The 19,105-nt window shown below is 42.8% G+C and overlaps 2 protein-coding genes across 2 annotated transcripts; both read right to left on the reverse strand.

Annotated features, from left to right (window-relative positions):
• Positions 1 to 7,406: 7,406 nt before the first annotated feature.
• FGFBP1 (fibroblast growth factor binding protein 1) lies at positions 7,407 to 10,547 on the reverse strand. Its single transcript, XM_027599580.1, has 2 exons — positions 10,434 to 10,547; positions 7,407 to 8,524 (listed from the first exon to the last, which is right to left on the reverse strand). Exon 2 carries the CDS (start codon positions 8,502 to 8,504, stop codon positions 7,737 to 7,739), a length of 768 nt encoding a protein of 255 aa, XP_027455381.1. The 5' UTR covers positions 8,505 to 8,524; positions 10,434 to 10,547; the 3' UTR covers positions 7,407 to 7,736.
• A 7,362-nt stretch (positions 10,548 to 17,909) lies between these two features.
• On the reverse strand, positions 17,910 to 18,361 carry LOC113925175 (ribosomal biogenesis factor). The gene has a single exon (XM_027599780.2). It carries the CDS (start codon positions 18,282 to 18,284, stop codon positions 17,982 to 17,984), a length of 303 nt encoding a protein of 100 aa, XP_027455581.2. The 5' UTR covers positions 18,285 to 18,361; the 3' UTR covers positions 17,910 to 17,981.
• Positions 18,362 to 19,105: the final 744 nt, after the last annotated feature.

Genomic DNA, 19,105 nt, shown 5'->3' on the forward strand with positions numbered 1-19,105 from the left:
GGCCCATCTGGGTTCTTGGACTCCTGCTTTTGCCAAACCCCAGCCTGCCCTGGGGTTACTAGTATTTGGCTTAGAGAAAACCCCATGCGCAGTTATAGGAAAGACAATTCCAGAGCACTTATGCTGGTAGAAGTGGGTGCAGAAGGTTTTCAGGCTCGAGGCACCCTAGAGACTCTGGGAACCTCCTGTGGTAGAGACCCTGGCTGGTCTCACTGGGGACTGTCACTTGACATTGGAAGCTAGTTCTGACAGCATGAAGTACAAAAATGCCACTGCTGAGTCACATTGCGCATGGTGGTCATGTTCTAGAGTCAGTGCCTGCTTTGTTTTAAAAATCGATTTTAGTCAGAATTGCCTTTATGGCCTTCCTTTGGTTGAGTGCCAGAACAAGTCATTAGTTTGCATTTAAAGTTGAAATTAAATGCGTAATTCCAAATACTGGGAGATGACTGAGCAATGGCAAACTCGCATCTTCCATGTCCCATGTAGGTCCCTGTGGACCAGCGCTGACAGAATTGTCCCCTGCATTCATTCCTTTACACCTCTCTCTCCACCCCTGGCCCTCAGAATGCAGAATGCCTGCTGTTGAATGAACTGAGCAAACTGAGAATGTGCTACAACTTCCCCATTGTCTAGTGGGGATAATTTTGTCTGCAGAGCATCTGGGACCCCCAAACCTAAAGGTCTTGTGCAGGCTAGGCTGTAGGAGAGAGGGGTTGGAATCAGAGGACCCCAGTGTGGCCAGGACTGCCAACCAATGTTCTGGTCCTTTTACTGTGACCAAATAGTTGAGAAAGTACCCTCCAAGCTCCACCTGGGCTACTCTCTGTGCATATTTGGTTTGCCCAGGTAACCCCCTTTCCTTAAACGTCTAGGCTCTGTTATGATCTCTTTAGGGAAGTCTTCTCTGACCTTGGGACCACTGCTTCCCTCTCCTCCAGCTACACCTGCTGCCCTATGCTGATTGCACCTCCCACCCCACCACCTGGCCCTACACCATGTTTGCATCCAATGGCACATTTACATTGGAGCTTCCAGCTTCTTGAAAGTACTCTAGTGGTCACATGAATGGACCCTGGAGCCAGACTTGACTTCCATGTCTGATACTTACTGCGACCTTGAGCGAGTTTCTTAACTTTCTCAGCTTCTTCATAGGAAGAAAGGTAGTGCTTCCTTGAGGGAGATTGTAAAGATTAAGTGAGATAATACACATGCGTAGAGCAGTGCCTGGCCTACAGTACATGCTCAGTAAACACTGGCTATTCTGGGTGCTTATCCTGTTGCCTCTAGTGGCCAGCACACAGAAGGCACTCAGTAGCATTTGCTGCATGAATGAAGCTGAGTCTCTGAAGTGTTAAGGAACATGCCAGGGTCACATGGCTACTAAGTAGCAGAGTCAGGAGTCTGCTCTTACCTCCATGCCACCCTGCCTGCCAAAGCACAGCTACTCTGCATGTCCTACCCCACCTCCCTCAACTTATCTGGAGGAGATGCTAAGTTTGGCAGGAGCTCTGAACCTGCCAGGCAGAACTAGTACATTTCCTAGAAAACAGGGCCTTTTTGCTTCTGTCTTCCAGAGAAAGTAGCCTGCTCAACCCTGGGCCTTTCTAATTCTAGGCCAGTGTCTCCTTGCTGCCCCTTACTCTCTCCTGGCCCCTTCTGCTGCCTAGGCCTCTCTCATGTTCTTGGCAATCATACTATCTGGGGTTCCATGTTACATTCATCTTTTTCTTATCCTTTTACAACATCTTCATAAAATCAAAGCCCTTTCTCTAATAAGGTTAGTAGAATGGAGATCATGAAGAAAGGATCTTTATAATTAAATGCACATGAGCTGGGAGAGATGCAGACCTTGCCATCTTTGTCAGGAAACTAGAGAACAGGTAGCATCATGCCCTTTGGAAAGCATGATGTTTAATAATAATAACCACGGAAAAACAAGAACAAAAAACATTATTTTTGATCAATGACTATGTTCTAAGCAAAGACTTCAGTATTTTATATTCTCTGACTCATTTATTTTATAAGAGCTTCTCAAGTACTATTTTCCAGATAAGGATATTTAGACTTATTAAGACAAGCAATTTAACCTCAATCACATTTCTGGAATGGGAATTGAGGCTGAGGGCTGTCTGACAGAAAGAAATCTTGTCTTTTGATTCTCTTGTGGTTACATTGGTTTTAAAAATAATTAAACATGTATTGAGATCCGTGCTTTGTACAACATGCTAGAGAAACAGCAGTGACCGAAGCAAAGTCTGCTCTCAGAGAGCTTATATTCTAAGGGGAGGCAGCAATAAGCCAATAAGCAAGTGAAACAAGTAAATATTGTGCATGTCAAGTGAGGAGAGGTGGTATGGGGAAAATAAAGCAAAGCTGAGGACCAGGGTGACATTTGAGTTGATATCTGAAAGAAGTAAGGGAGTTCTCTAGGTAGAGGGAAGAGCAAGTGCAAAGGGCCTGAGGCAGGAGAATACAGAGTGAGCTCCAAGAACAGCAAGGCCAGGATGGTTGGAGCAAAGCTACCCAGGGGTTACATTATAGGAAATCATGTCAGAAAGTAGTAAGGGACTGGCTCACGTAGGGTGCTCTAAGTCTCTGCAGCAATTTTTGGCATTTACTCTGAGTGAGATGGCGAGCCACTGGACAGCTTTTAGCAGAGAAGTGGGGTGCCCCTACTCATACTTTGGAAGGGATGTCTCTGATGCTGTGCTAGAACAGACTCTAGGAGGCAAGGCCAGCAGCAGGGAGAAACTTAGGACACTACTGCAATAATCCAGGAGGACAGACTTGGGCTTGGACCAGGCTGGCGGTGATCAAGTGGCAAAATGTCATATTTTGGAATATTTTCTTGAAGGTGGGGGTGGCAGGAATTGTAGATGAATTAGATGAGCTCAGTGAGAGGAGTCAAGTAGGACCACACAACAGTTCTGACCTGAACAATGGGAAGGATGGCTTTACCATGAACTAAGTTGGGAAGGACATGGAGGAGCAAGAATTGGGGGAAAGATTAGCGGAGTATTTCAGGTGTATGATGTTTAAGATACCTTTTGGATATGAAAGTGGCAATGCTGAGTAAGGCCAGAGGTCAGGGGAGAGGTCTGGCTGAAGATGTAAATGTGTGAGGTGTTGGCGTGCCCATGGCATATGGAACAGTGCCCTCCAGGGAGATGACCCAGACAGCAGGTGGCTTGCAGGGCTCCAAGCTGTGGATGTAAGGGAGATGAAGGGGAGGTGCCACGGTGAGTCACTGGAAGGCAGGTTAAGAAAGTCTTAAAGGTTTCCCTAAAGAACCAGCTTTGCCTTCACCTCCTCCTATTTTGTGGAAAGTGCTTCTGTCCAGTCCATGAGTGTGGGATGCCTCCAGGGCTGTTAGGTAGGAGGTGGTCTTTGGGAGGTCATTAGGAACAGCCAGACTCCATTCGACAGGAAAGTCCTTGCACATGATGTGTCTTGAGTCCCATGTAGCCTATCTAGAACATTCCCTCCTTGTCTTCTCTCTCAATTAATTGGCTCCTTCCTTCCTTCCTTCATTCATTCATTCACTTATAACCAAATCTTAGTGAAAATCCATTGTGTAAGGATCACATTTTAGACTTTAAATCATGTCTCATTCTTACTCGACAGATACTTAGACCTAATTTATAGATGGGGAACCTGAGAATAAGAAACAAATAACTTGTCTCAGATCAAACAACTAGAAACTCAAACCCAGCTTCTTTTACTCTGAAGCCCATAATCTTTGCCCTTGCCATGATTTCTCTCCTCTTTTATTCACTCAACCAATATTTATTCAAGACCTATTATATGCTGGCCTGTGACCCAAGTTCTGGGGCTATCGTGATAGACGAGATGGAGACCATCTTTGCTGTGTTATTTCCCACATATCCAACTGCCTGATGAAAACCCCCCTTGGAGAACCCACTTTGAACTCACCAGGTTCTAAAACAGCCTTTTTTTTTTTGGAATCTTCTCCCATCTTTCATCCGGATCCCTCATTTAGCAGGGCTCCTAATGAATGTTTCCTTGCATATTGTTCATGAAGTGTTTCTGAGTGAGACATTTGAAGGTGAGCATTCTATGTGTGGTGTTATGAGAACCAACACCATAGAGGATGGCTGCCCTTGTGTTTGTCAGTTCCAAACACTTTTGCCTCCTTTCCTTGTTCTGCCAAAAACAATTCAGGAGGGAGGTGGGGGAAGAAATGGTTGGGTAGGAGGCCAGGTGAGATGGGCTGGATTCCAGAGATTCAAGTCCGTACTGGTGTGGTTGTGAGTTACTACACAGAGACAGTGCCGCAGGCAGGGAAGAGGCCCTCTTTATGTTGAGAGGTCGTTTTATGAGGAACATAAGACAATCCCATTACTGAGTTGCTTTAGGGGATGCAGACATGCCATCCTGGAACACCTCTTACCTACCTGAAATCTTCCTGCCTCTTGCTATCAAGGGGAACCATATCTTAAGCATAAGTACACACACACACACACACAAACACATACACGCACAAACACACACACAAGCTGGCCCCTTCACTTCATATTCAGAAAGTTTCCAGAGAGAAAATATGGAATGCCAAGCGGGATGGAAGCTAATGTAAACTCTGTGTTGTGTTCTTAAATTTGGTTTTTACTGTGTTTTTAAAAACATTGCCTTGGAATGTGACTATGAAGGAAGGCTAAGCATGAACAAAAGCTTTAACTTCTGGAGGTTTTTTTTTTTGGTAGGACCTGAAAGGGGATGTATATATGGAAGAGACTGAGGCATCCTGTCCACTTTATGACTTGGTCCATGTCTAAAACCACAAATTTTACTCTTCTTCCATCAAATGAAGAAAATCATGAGCTTCAGACACAGAAAGGGCTGGGGGACCTCCAGACCCTGGGTTTCTCACTTACAGGCTCTGCCACTTCATGCTTGGTGACCCTGGAAAGTTGCTCAGCTTTTCTGGGCCTCAGTTTCCTCATCTAGAACACAAGGATGATAACACCTACCAGACAGGGTTGTTGAGGGGATTAGATAAGAGAAGGGGGCAAAGCCACTGGCATGTACTAGGTTATCAATAATTATTGTTCTTCTTTGCTTACTGTGTTAGGGGAAAAAACCCTCACACTTTTAAAGTTTACATAGGGAAATTTTCAACTCCCTCCACAATGGTCATGTGCTGTGGACTTTTGTCACTTGTGTTGAACACCTTCTGTGCAAGCAGTGAGGCACTAGGTGCTCTAGATTTATTGACCAATGTGAATCTTACAGCAGCCCTTCAAGGTCGGTGTCACTGTCCCCATTGTTGAGATGAGCTCACGGGAGTTCAGAAGAGTTAAATAATTGGCACAGAGATGTTGTGTGAGAAGCAGCAGAGGCAAACCTCTAGCCCAAGTCTAGGAAACTCCGCCATGTTGGAAACAAACCTCCTCCCAGTTCTGCCAGTGGCCAAACACCATGAGTGAACTAGAAAGACCTCCACCTCATGGGCTGGAAAGGACCTTAAAAAGTCTTCAAATCTAGTTTGGTCAGTTCTTCAATGTTTATGTTACTCCAGCTAGACCAGGGTTATTATTTAATGACCCCTGGAAGTGTTCAACAGTCTTTTCCTGTCTCAAGACTGCATGGAACTGAGATGTATGAGTAGGGGAGATCCAGAGGGCTCACAGTCTGTGTAGACTTTAAGGGAAAATGTCCCTCACATGGGGTGGCTAGGAGAAGCTTGGGGTGGACTGAAATGTTGGTTTAGTTCTCTTGCAAATGGGGGTGAGTTTCACAAATCAGGTCCTGGGCCCTGTCCTACAATGGTTCTGCAAACTTTGATGTTCCTGAACATGCCAAGCATGAGCCAGTCATTGGAATATAAACACCATGAGAAGAGGGATTTTTTTCTTTTTGTTTGCTGCCATTTTCTAGCCCTAGAACAGTGTCTGACATATAGTGGGAGCTCAGAGTAGGCAACAAACTCATTTCAGGGCATTTGCACCCTCTGCTTGGAACTTCCTTACTCCACAGGATTACCAGGCTTGATTCCTTACTTCATACACATCTAGACTCAAAAGTCATCTCCAGAGAGAAGCCTCTCCTGACCATCTGATCTAAGACTGGTTACCTTTCGTCACTGTTATCCCTTTCTTCTCCTTTACTTTCCCTATCTCTCGTATGTTTGTGATTTTATCATCACTTTCCCCACTGGTAGTTCCATGGGGGCAGAGCATCCGTGTCTCATCTGCTGTGGACTTCTGTATCTCCAGCACCTAGAACAGATTCTGGCAGAATCAGTGCTTAACACATTATATGTTGAATGAATGAGTGAATGAATGAATGCATGCAGAGGAAAGAACTTAGCACAGTGCCTGGCACATGGCAATTGGGAGATAAATAATGTTGATGATGTGAATAATGACACACTCTGGATTGGCCACTGACAATCCTCAGTGTAGGTCCTGGTAATTTGGTGAGTGTAAATCGTTACTCTTCCACCCCACCTGCCATTCCTCCTTGCACCTGACAGAGACTCTACAGTGTTTTTTTTTGTTGTTTTGTCTTTTTTTAATCATCTTTTGCTTTTCACTTTTGGCTCTTAGTGAAATTGTGACAAAGCATTAAGGGCACGACTTCCTCTCTCCCAACTCTTGAATAAAAGCATTTTCAGATCCTTCTTACTAATACGTAAATGCCTAACAGCAGCATCATCCCTATATCCCATCAAATTCCAGCCACCTGGCTTCTCCCAGCTTCTAGGATTTTCACATCTCTTTGCATTCACACATGCTGTCATCTGCCCACAGTGTCTTCATTCTGTCCCACTTCCTACCTAAGGATACTCTTTCCAAAATCCAGCTCCAGTAATACCTCCTCCATGAAGTTCAACCAGAATTCTTCCGGCAGCTTCTACCTCTTCTCTCTGGTTTTCCAGACTGGCTTTTCCTGTTTCCATTGGGGTTTTCATCACAGAACACTATACTTAACCAAGCCCCTCTCCCCAACGCCATAAATGAACCCCTCAAAATCAGGGGTCTCCCATATAGCAAGAAGTGATGCCCAGCTCTGACCTGAGTCAATGGAGGGTGTTCCTCAAGCTTGTGGGCTTGGCTTTACAGACCTTCTGGGTTCAAATCTTCCTCCCCTCTTACCATCTGTGAGACCCTGTTTTGTGTTTTTAATCACACCATGCCTTGTTTATCCCACTTGAAATCAGGGATCCTAATTATTACAGTGTAGTAAGCATCAAACACCACAGACCAATGGAAGAAAGGATAGAGATAGGGATTCTGGAATGGATTACATTTGGGGATGACTTAGGATGGGTCATTACTTAGATATTTTTCACACTGATCTATGGGGACTGTTTATGAGTTAATTGAAAGTAAACATAAAGAAACAAAAAATGGTTGAACATATTTCTGAAAAATACCCAGAGCTTTATTAACTCTGTTAATTCAGCAGAAAGTGTATTGCACTGGAATCATCGCTCTGGCTCATTCAGCTCAAAGAATGGTCCTCACTGCTCATATACACATAGCTTCATGGGTCACGGAAACATATACTGAGGTAAACAACCTCGGAAAATAGAATTTAAGGAAATGAATATAAAGCAAATTCCAAAACACAAAAACAAAAGTTATAAAATCTGTTTAAATATTCCACTGCACTCTCATAGCACAAATGTTCATTTTACTCAGAGAGCTTTACAGCATACTGAAGGGCTTTGACATAGCACCTCCTAAGGGACTCTGTTCTCTTTTGACTCATTAGCATGAGTTGCTCTGGACCATGGCAATGAAGAATTTGCAGATAGAGCCCCAGGATTCCCCACAGTATTCCAGGGCCATCTTTGTCTGATTTATTAAGTCTGGGTCCTCCACACACTTGGGATCCTTGGTGGCTACGGTCTGAGTCTCCACTGAGCCAGAAGGGATATTCTCTTTGACCTTTATCTGCTCCTTAGGGGATAACTCTTTGACCTTTTTAGGTTCCATGAGGGAGGCCTTACTGACTTTGCTCTGCTCCCTGGGAGAGGGCTCCGTGAACTCCTGGCTGGGTTTCTTGTTCTGAATCAGAGTGGAATTCACCAGCTTGAAATTGGATTCTGGAAACTTCTTTCTGCACACCTTGGTTTTCAGGACAGTTTTGGGGTCCCCACAGATGACCTTCTGAGAGCGCAGTTTCCGACCAATTTGTTTCCAGTAGACATTCTTTTTGTTTGACTCTAGGCAGGAAGCTGGATTGCCAGTAAAGACACAGGAAAACTTGTTGTCTTGTCGGGTGCACCCAACCTTCAGGGTGATGCCCTCTTCTTGGTCAGTCACCACCCATCTGCAGTTGGCATGGTCTTGGGTGACAAACTTGCCTTTGGCCAGGTGTCTGGGTGGCTCAATCTGGGTCTCTCTCAGAGTATGCAGTTTAGCTCTGGTGCCTTTGCTGACATGTCTATTCTTTACTTCCTTTTTGCCCTTCACCAATGACACCTCAATAGCCAGAAGAAGGAAGGAGAGCAGGGTGAGGCTACGGATCCTCATGGCTTCAGCTTGGTGGAAACCTGTTTGACAAGAGCAGGTGAGTCAATGCTGGGCAATAGTTCAGCAATACAAGGCTGCAGGATGCCCCTCCGTCTACACTGACTTATGCCTCCTTGCTTAGAAGTGAGACCAGATCAAGAATCCTTCTGGCTCCTGGAATTACTAGACCTGCAGCCCATCTATTCACATTTCTCCTTGACTTGAGTGCTGAATGTCAAAAACCTCCTACCCTTCCTCCATTCCTTCACCACTCTCTGAGCCAAATAAGCTCTCATCCCTCATTCACTACTCCTTTACTCCTGCATTTGCTCACTCACTCACTCCTTCATTTACTCATTAAACAAGCATTCATGGAGCACCTACTATATACTATGCACTAGACTAGATGTTGGATATTTCAATGTGAATGAGTAGGTCACATCTTAAAAAGATTAGAAAAAACTTTTGGGGGCATTTAAATAGTACTGACAAGGAGTCTGTCCCAATTCTGTCCCCAACTTGAACTTGATCTTGGCCAAGTCACTTTCCCCTCAGTGCCCCTGGATAGCGAGGTGTTAGGTGTGATAATTGCCAGTCTCCTCCAGCTCCATGTGCTGGATTTCTAACCCACATGGACTCAGGTGACCACATAATGAGAAAGGACATGGCAAATGACATGAAAGGTGATGTTTGACCCAACGTTCAACACGTGTGGGATTTGGACATTTTTTAGATAGATGGGTTTGTGAGGAGGCCATCTGGAGTGCAGTAAGAGCTTAAGGAAAGGCATGAAGGAGGGGAGGTCATACCATTTGACTATGCAAAGTGAACAAGCGTGGATGGGGTGAATTTCTACCAGAGCATTTAAACTAGGAAGTTGAAGGGAAGGATGATACCTGACTGATTTCTGGAGCTTTGTGGCACAGTGCTGGGCTTGTAGAAAGCTCTCAACCAGTGCTTTTAAAAATAAATCATTGGCTGGGCGCCTGGGTGGCCCAGTCGGTTAAGCATCTGCCTTTGGCTCAGGTCATGATCTCAGGGGTCCTGGGATCCAGCGCTGTGTCAGGGTCCCTGCTCGGCAGGGAGTCTGCTTCTACCTCCCCCTTTGCCCCTCCACCTCCCCTCCTCCCCACTTGTGTGAGATCTCTCTCTCTCTCTCTCAAATAAATAAAATCTTAAAAATAATAAAAAAGAAATCATTGCATAAATAGGATTACCTTAAATGTTACAGTAAACTGCATGGATTATATCAGGTTGGCATTTTTAAAAAAATGTTGAAAGGAGAAGAGCTAGCACTTCTATTTGACACCTACTATATTCTATGCCCTTGACCACTATTTGATTCTCACATTTAATCTAGTCAAGAGCTGTGCCTGGTAAGTAAAAATAAATCACCCCCAGGTAACAGATGTGACAGTTCAGGCTCATACTGGTAAACAAATTGCTCAATATCCCATACTGGGCAAGTGACAAAGCTGGGAAAGGAGCCAGAACTTGTCTCTTTGGCCTTTTATACCACCAACTGTGCTCACCTCTTGCATTTCAACTTTGCTCTGTCCTTTGGAAAATACTGACAACAAATAAGAAAGTTATGAACTACTCAGGGTTTTATTTGGTATAGTTCATGATAAGATGATTCATACTGTCAGTGTTCCATTTTAAAAGAAATATAGATTTTGCTTGTATAAGGGGCAGGCCCAGAAAATGGTCCAAGATCTTATTTCCACTCTGGGCTTGTGGCCTCTCCTCAGAATTGAGAAAAGGAGACAGACAGTCACAGTGGGCTCCTGAATGAAGGGTGGATGGGGGCCTAGATACACCATGTGAAGACCCACTTGTTATCAGGGCACTGAGACTCAGCCCCCACGTGTCCCTGATAGGATCCTGAAGTCCTCAGGGGAGTGAGAAGAAAGGTGGGGAATGGAACTCTTAGAAGCGCCAGACTCTTACCTTGTTCTGAGTATGCAGATCCAGTGTAATCCCAGATGTGAGAGTGAGCTAGCAGGCTTACAGCTGTCTCATCTGCTGTGCCAGGCAGGGGAGGCCCCTTTTATTGAAGCCCTGGCAGATAGATTTTACAACACACACACCTGTCTATTTTTATCATACTCCTCCCAATCATACCCCTTGGGAGGGAGCCAGTTCCTGGATGGAAAGTAGTTGGTGTAATCCTGTGGGAGGAGGTATTGGCAGGGCATTACACTCGCTTCCTTCAAGCCCTTCTCTCTCCCCCAGTGGCCAGGACAGGAGGACGGCTCAGCCTTGCAAAGACCCTCCTTGATGGGATGAGGACCCCAGCAGGAATATCTGTGGGGAGAGTTATAAACAATAACAAAACTATCATAGCTGCCAAGCCCTGTGCTGCCTATTTTACCTAAAGCTCCCCGTGAATTCCCAACACACCCACCCCACGACATGGTAGCTAGGGTTTCTATCATTTTACGGATGGAAATTGGAGCTTATTATATTCAGGGCTTGTCCAAAGTCACAGAGCTGGGAGGATGAGGAGTCCAGAGTTGAACACTGGGACTACCCACATGCACTGTCTGATCGTTCCTACTGTCTCTCTAAAGAAATGTTTGTGAATGATTGACGGAAGCTGGGGAAGCCATCTCCGTTTCCGAGTCTGTTTTCACAGAGGCGCATGAAGTTACTATGTGGGCAGAGGAATCCATGGGCTCTGAAAAGCTGGTAAAGAGTGAATTCCTGGTCTAGGGGATTTCTGCTGAAAATATACACCTTCAGGCCACACACAAGGATTTCCCTCTGGTCAGCCTTCTATAGGCAGATTCTTACACTAGAACGACCTACAAGGAATCCTGGAAATGGCTTTCTTTTAGCTATGTGACCTTCCCCAACCAATTAACCTCTCTGAACCTCCATTTGTTCATCTACAGATTGCTGACAATAGCAGTACTTTATTTTGGGCTCATACTAAATGTTTTATGGAGCTAAGCTATTCACATAAAATGAAGCAGAACGGATTTGGCTCGTAATGGGGTTTCAAGTTGTATTCATTAAAAACAGACATGCTTGGTTTTCACAACTAGCATATTGAAGGAGACTCATTTCACAAAGATGTGGACTTTGCTACATTTTGTCACCTCACTTTTCATGATATTTGGGCACACGAAATCGTTTGCTTTCTTTTAACTCAGGTATAAGGAAACAATAGCACCAAAGTGATAGTAAATTCCAACTGACCCTTATCTTTGGGACAGGGACAATAGGAACGGTGGGGATTGTGGTAAACTGGGTAGTCCTGATATCTAAGTGTCAACACCCAGCATTGAATGACTGAGAACATGTTGGCATGGGGGGTTAGTATTTTCAGACCTCATGAATTTTTTTCACATATACATTTGTAGAAATAAAAGTGGAGACTTCGTGTACTTTTAAGAAATAGATTAACATCTAGATGTGTGGATATGAAATTTAGTTGGCATCTAACAGAAATTTTCTAAAAATACTGTCCTTACCCACAATAAAGATACCAAAAGTCATAACTATGGTGGGCTTCCATTCAAAATCCACCTGTTTGGGAATTTCAAGCGCACAGAGATATGGATATTGACTGGTTCACTCTGTGGTTCAAAGAATTTCTTCATGAAATCAATTGGAGGTGGCTATTTCCCCCAAACTCCAAGCTTCTTGTAAAATAGGATCACCCCACGATCCATCCCCTTTGTCCTGAACACTTTATTGAGCCATGACCTCCATAAACACACACTCACAATGTGATGTTTTGGGGAATTATTTGGACATAGGCAAAATAAAACTGTTTTGTTTCCCAGGGAGCTATAGACCACAGTGGTCTCCTGCAAAATGAGAAATTCATCTTGATCCTCAAGAGGCAGACAGGTTCTTTCTGGAAGAAGAATGTAGGTCAAAACACAAAACGTATTTATAAGGAAACATGAACTCCGGGATCTTTTCTGAGAATTGTCTCTAAATTTTGCCAGAGAACATGGAACTTCCCCCACTGGCTTTGCATGGACCTTCAGTCTTCCTGTGATCCCATCCCAACTTCTGCCTTGATTGTTCTATTCTAAGCAGGAGATACAATATTAGACCAAGCTGTGTAGTTCATTCCCTGGTGGCTCAGCCTGTCATTCTGAACTCATCTCCACACACACACACACACACACACACACACACACACACACACACACACGCATGCACGCATGCGCACGCGCGCACGCCCACACTCCAATCAGGCCACGCTCAACATTTCCTGAATACTTCATGCACTTGCTTGCTCCCTTCCTGTCTTTGATCCTGCTGTTATCCTTACTTGGAATGTCCTTCTAGTCCGAGTTTGCCAGGCACACATCTGCTCATCCTTCAAGATTCAGCTCATATGTCATCTCCTCCCTGTTGGTGTCATTGGTCCCCTCATCATTGCCTATGCTTTCCCACTTTCATGGATGTTCATGGAGAGAAATAGACCATCACTCCCAGTTAGTGTATATGTGTGCCAGCATTGTGCTGAGGCAGTGTTATTATTTCACATCTCAGTACACTGAGAAAATGATGCACTTGTACTACAGTGCCCTGGGGAAACTGGAGAGGTTTGGAGCCCTAGCAAGGCCGTCCACAGCAGGTTCCAACTGTCTCCCCATGCTCCCAGGATGAAGCAGGTCACTGCCTCCTGGAGGAGTATGTAAAAGCTCATTGACTTTTTCCCACACAAGAGGAAAGTGCATGCTGGATCCTCATGGTACAGACGTAGAGCTGAGGCTTCAGATGGGCTGGAGCACATGCTTGACACACCACTGGAGAAGAATAAGTGGAGGCCACTTCCAATATTCTTATCAAAAAGAAATTAATGTGCCCAAACTTTGATACATTGTAACTCTTTCTTTCTCTTCTCATTCTAAATTCATATATTTCAAATGTAAGAATATTATTCACCTTACAAGATAACTGTAAAGTGGTTCTCTTGCCCCACATCCCACCCAGGTCTCTGTATCTCCCATCTTTTCCATTATAGTGCTACAGTTATAAAACTTTTGAACCAACATGGATATATTATTACTAGTTAAATTCCATACTTTGTTCAGCCCTCCATACTTTTTACCTAATGTTCTTTATGTAATCATTGATAGACTTTATTTTGAAGAGTAGTTTTTGGTTCCCAGCCAAATTCCCAAAGAATTACCATATATATATATACCCTGTCACTCTCTGACACAGCTACTCACAGTCAACGTCCTCCATTGCAGTGGTACAATCATTATAGTTGATGAACTTTTCTTGACACATTATAATTACCCAAAGTCCACAGTTTCCATAATAGTTCACTGTTGGGGTACAGTCTATGTATTTTGACAAACGTATAATGACATAGTTCCACAATTACAGCATCATACAGAGTAGTTTCACTGCCCTAAATATCCTTTGTGTGCCATGTATTTATCTCTCCTCCACCCAATCTCTGGTAATCCCCAATCTTTTCATTGTCTTCATGGTTTTGCCTTTCATGAATTTCATGTAGTTGGAATCATACAGAATTTATTCTTCTCAGATTGGCTTCTTTCCCTCAGTAATATGATTTTAAGTTTCCACCATGTCTTTTCATGGCTTGATAGCTCATTTCTTTTTAGCACAGAATAATACTCCATTTTCTGGATGTAGCACAGTTTATCCATTCACCTACTAAAGAATATACCAGTTTCTTCAATATGTTTTGGCAATTATGAATAAAGCTGTTATAAACTTTCATGTGAAGATTTGGATGTGAACATACGTTTTCATTTCCTAATGGATGATCTGAGCCAAGATTCCACATGATATTTAGTACTCATGACTCTTCCACTAAGTGCCTCTTGCCTGTGATGTTTTCCCAGATGTTCCTTGTTTCTGATGACCTTGAGAGTTTCAGGAGGACTGGGCAGGTGTTTTGAGACTGTCTCCCTTTTGGAGTTTGCCTGTGTTTTTCTCATGACCAGATTGAGGTTATGTCATTCTTCTCTGGCGCGAGCCAAGCAACTCATGCTGTTTGACAAAGTCCAAGTATGGGGGACAATCCTGAAAATCAGGAGACTCCACAGCTGGCTCCTGCTACTTCCTTTTCATTTTATTTGTGGCAATCTTTATAATCATGGGATTTTTTCTGGGGGTTTCATGATAAAATGATTTATAAATTTAGTTATGCCTATGCAAGCAATCACAATGAAACTGATTCCAAAAGGCTGACGATGGGCCATGAAGTAAAAATACCCAATGTCCTCCAATCCGTAATTCATCTAACATGAGCAACGCGGAGTTCTTTAATAAGTTTCGCTTAAGGGAGCTGTTGGATCCAGGCCCAGTAAAAGTCCCTATTGATGAGATTCCTCGGGCACCTCTGAAACATCAGAGTTCTAGGAAAGAAAAATCTCATGTCATTCCCACAGTACAGGGACCTCCCTATGTTACTTTGATAGGATTAGGGTGCACATATTGTAAGTTGCCTTGGGTAGCAAGAATAAACTTTAGATAATCTTTCAGCAACAGAAAAATATAACTTTTTCTGCATTAGCACACAATAGCAGATAGGTTACGCTTCGTCTCGCACAGTCACGCTCTGTCTAGTACCTTTGTTTTTAAATCCAAAATGATTTAAGATGATTGTAATAAGATGTAAAAAATAAAATCACATGTTATGAAAGAATGGAAAAACAAGGAAATATTCTAATGTATAAATAAAGTCCCTCAGAGGCTATCGGGAGAGGGATGCTTGCAACCTGATCCTGTGTCCCGTGTCTCCTCACTCACCCGACGCCGTGCTTTTCCTTCAAGGACCCCTCCCCCTGCTGGAGCTGGACTCGGCACTTCTCTTCATCAAAGATTTAAATGATGGATGTCAGGTTTCCATTGGGGTTCCGTAAAGTCTAAACAGAATTGGTGAGCACCTACGGGTTAAGGCTGGTAGTTGAATGCATGTCTTAATGCAATCTGGTCGGTGGCAGTTGATTGCAAGTGAAAAGCTGATTTTATTTTTTACTCTTACGTGTTTGTTTACTACGATATTGTTCCTTGACCTTGGGGGCTGGCACCTGCAGGTACAGTCACCGTTCTATCACTGGGTGAGATTTTGTTCTGAGCTGACGGCTTAACCATGCAGTAATACCAGGCCAAAATTGGTAGAAAACCAGTCCTTTCTTCAACAGTAACCTCAATGTTCAGACAAAATGCTGAGTTGCTACATCAAAGAGATATTAATTTGTTGGGTTAAATCATGTGCTTTGAAAACTTATTTGTTGTCAGAAAAAGAGGAAATTGGCTAAACATCAGCTGAAATCTAATTAGGTGACAAAAACCATTCATCTTAAACCTACTGAACAGTACCGGAATTCCAAATTTTAAAATGCTCATTAGTCATACGATTTCAGAATTCCCATTCAGCAAATCAGATGATGCATATTGCTAAAATTTTACTTTAGAAAAATAAGAGACAGGAAAGAGTTGATGGGATACATTCAGTATGAATGCAAATTGGAAGTCTATTAAAGTTTAGTTATCTTAACGGAATGCCCTATGTCACACCCCATAATATTGGACCCATTTTGGTTGGAGCCATGTGCAAAACTTGGTTCTTATTCTGAATCCATCTTAAAACTAACTCATGGTTTTGTATTAAATTAAACCAAAAGAAATCTCTGTTTGTGGTAAGTAAAAATGGCAGAGTATCAGCAATTTTTAATAGATCAACCTAATAATAATAGGGACTTTTCCCTTAGGTAATAAAGCTGTTTGAATGTTTTATATGTTCTTTAAATTTTTTTTAGTGTTTTATAACAATTTTTCATACAAGGTAAGTTCATTGATTGTCTTTGTGTTCTTCATACCTTTTTTTAAAAAAAGAAAATCACTCTAAAACATCTTAAACATCTTACAAAGAAGTCTGATCCTTTTGGATAAAGTTTTCAAAATACACAGATGGCTGTGCACCTATAGACACATACACATACATACATCACATATGGGTAAGAATGTGTATGCACATTTGCCACCTCAGTATCTTGGGGCAGAAGAAGTTCCTAGAGATTCTTTCTTTTGAATTTTTAGTCTCTAACCTATGTTTTTACAAAGAATGGCCGGTTGCCATCCTGGAAAGCTGGCAAAAGGAGAAGACAAGCTGCCCTTTCTCTGTGTTACCGCTGTGAGTCACCATGCATGTGGGCAAATGAATTGCTGCTCTATCACGTGAAAAGGTGAAGATATTTAGATGAAAGGCATCAGAAAACAGCTCTGGAAAGGCCTGTGAGGCACCTGGGGCAAATGGCACCCATGCCCAGAGAACAAAACACTCACATGTTGACACTGCTTGGCTCTAGGAAGAACAGGGCTGACCTCTAACCAGATGTCTTTCATTCTGCCACTCAATCATTCACTCATTCTGTCATTCACTCATTCTTCTATTCACCCAAAGAGCACTCATGAAACCCCTAATGTCCTAGGCTTTCTCTGTCATTGGCTAGAATGCAGTTAAGAATGACACACATGGTCCTCTTCATCAAAATTATGTCAGACAATAGGAGAGAAAGACAAGGATATTAATCACGACCATATAGGAGTAATTGCTATAGGGGAGAGAACGCTGGAGAGATCTGGGTGGGGAAATCTAACCTAGCCAGAGGCAGAGAGAATTTCTTAAGAGTCTGAGACTGGTTAAGAGACACTCAACAGCTGGAGGAAAAAGAACAGTCTTTATTCAATCATTACTCAAAAAAAAAAATCATTACTCAATAACCACTCTATGCAAAGTGCAATATTAGTCATGGTGGGGAATGCAAGATGAATACAATTTGGCTCCTACTCTCAAGACTGCCAGCTTAGTAGTCTATGGCTCACTACTTGATGATTGCCGTAGTGGTGACATATTGTTGCTTCCTAACCTCAAGCCTCTGATTTTTTTTAATCTGCTTACAGAATGAGGTCCAAATTTGACATATGTGGCCTTTCCCTTCTTGATCCCAGCCAGCTTCAAGGTCAATACCCACTACACCATACGCACATGTCCTTGGGCTCCAGCTATATCTTACTAGCCACTCTTCTCCCTACATATCATGCTGTTTCAGCATGATTACCTCTGCCACACTGTTATCTTTGCCTAAAATTCCATTCTACCCTTATCTACCTGGCAAATTCTCCCAGTCCCTCTGCCCTTGACAGATTTCATTATTTTTTTAATCTTGGTTATCTTAATTTTTTTACAGACTTCACCATTATTACAGTTGATTTGTCACCTTGCTGTGGTTCATTCATGTATTTGCCACTGTCATCATCTTGGGTAGTGACATCTCTAGCCCAGAGCTCGAACATGAAGTTAGAAAGCATTTAGTACATATTTGTGAGATCCAATTGAATTTTGCATTTATCAGATTATTCTGATTGTAATAATAGGAAGAAAACTGAAAACAACAGAAACAAAACTGGGAATTTTTTTTTTTAAACTGTATAAAACATTTAATTTATTGGTCTTTTTGGGGTATCTGCTGTATCTCCAGTGTATTACAACTGAGCCATTAATCTTGTCGCTTCATCAACATTAACTGGTTCGTTTTCATGACACTGCTGAGGAATCAGCTGTTTCTGCAAAGGTTCAAGGGAAAGGCCTTTTGAGAAATGGGCAAGTTCCTTTTGTATATCTACAAAAGCTTTATTCACTCTGTTAACTTTTTCATCTTTCACAATGTTTATCTTCTTAAGATTAGTGGTAACTGGTTTTGCTTTGTTTTTAGACTTAAAGTTTTTTTGGCTGGCTATATGAAATACATTCCTGGACTTCTGCCCTCTTAGTTTGTTCTTGGCCATTGTCTTCAATACCCTCGTGCAGCAACTCACGCTCCGACTGACACCATCCACACGCAGAAGATCTTCAGGAAGTTCGGGAGGGGAAAACTGGGAATTTATTAGAAGTTTCTTCTAACTCATGGAAGGTAAGGGCTGTGTATGATGAGTATCTCAAAATGTATCTTTGGGATTTTAATTTATGGGGTTGATTAAGTGGCTGTAAGAGAGGCTAATGCCATTGAAAGAAGAATTTATAACTTACATTTCTCAGGACAAGAGGGCATGCCATGCCATGCACGGCCACATAGGGAAGCATCTGGTTTGGTCAGGAGGCAGAATCAAGAGGAAGGGGAAAGCTTAAGCCAGAGCCCTTACTGTAGTTTCCATGGGAAAGGTGAGGCAGGGCAACATAAACAGTTTTGAATTGGCCAGTTTGAATAATTTCAGTGGGCATTAGTGGCCTACAGGTGTCCCTATCTGTCTGGTGCTTTGCCTTGGGTGGATTTAGGCTAGGAATAATAGTAGGAATAGTAGTTTGCTATGTGAGAGTCCACCTTGCTTTGGATAAAGGAGCTGATTAACTTGCACATGAGAGGTATTTCCCAGTTACTATATTAGAAATTAATTAGCCCTGGGAAGGGCAGTCTCTCTTCAAGTTTGTAAGGCCCTCCAAGATATTAAAACATCATAAAATACGGACTACTAAGAACATAATTAATTCAATCTGTCCTCTGATATTTTGACATCATAATAAGGAAATCTTGGTGTGATGATCATAGAGACTTTTAAGGAGTAGGGCATAAGTTGCCCCAAAAAGGAAAGAAAACATTTTATTATGGAAG

This window comes from Zalophus californianus, chromosome 2 (assembly GCF_009762305.2).
Source record: "Zalophus californianus isolate mZalCal1 chromosome 2, mZalCal1.pri.v2, whole genome shotgun sequence".
In the NCBI taxonomy this organism is placed as follows: domain Eukaryota; kingdom Metazoa; phylum Chordata; class Mammalia; order Carnivora; family Otariidae; genus Zalophus; species Zalophus californianus.

Bases quoted from the DNA above. Each gene is read 5' to 3' on its own strand.
- FGFBP1 (XM_027599580.1), bottom strand. From the start codon at position 8,504: ATGAGGATCCGTAGCCTCACCCTGCTCTCCTTCCTTCTTCTGGCTATT.
- LOC113925175 (XM_027599780.2), bottom strand. From the start codon at position 18,284: ATGGCCAAGAACAAACTAAGAGGGCAGAAGTCCAGGAATGTATTTCAT.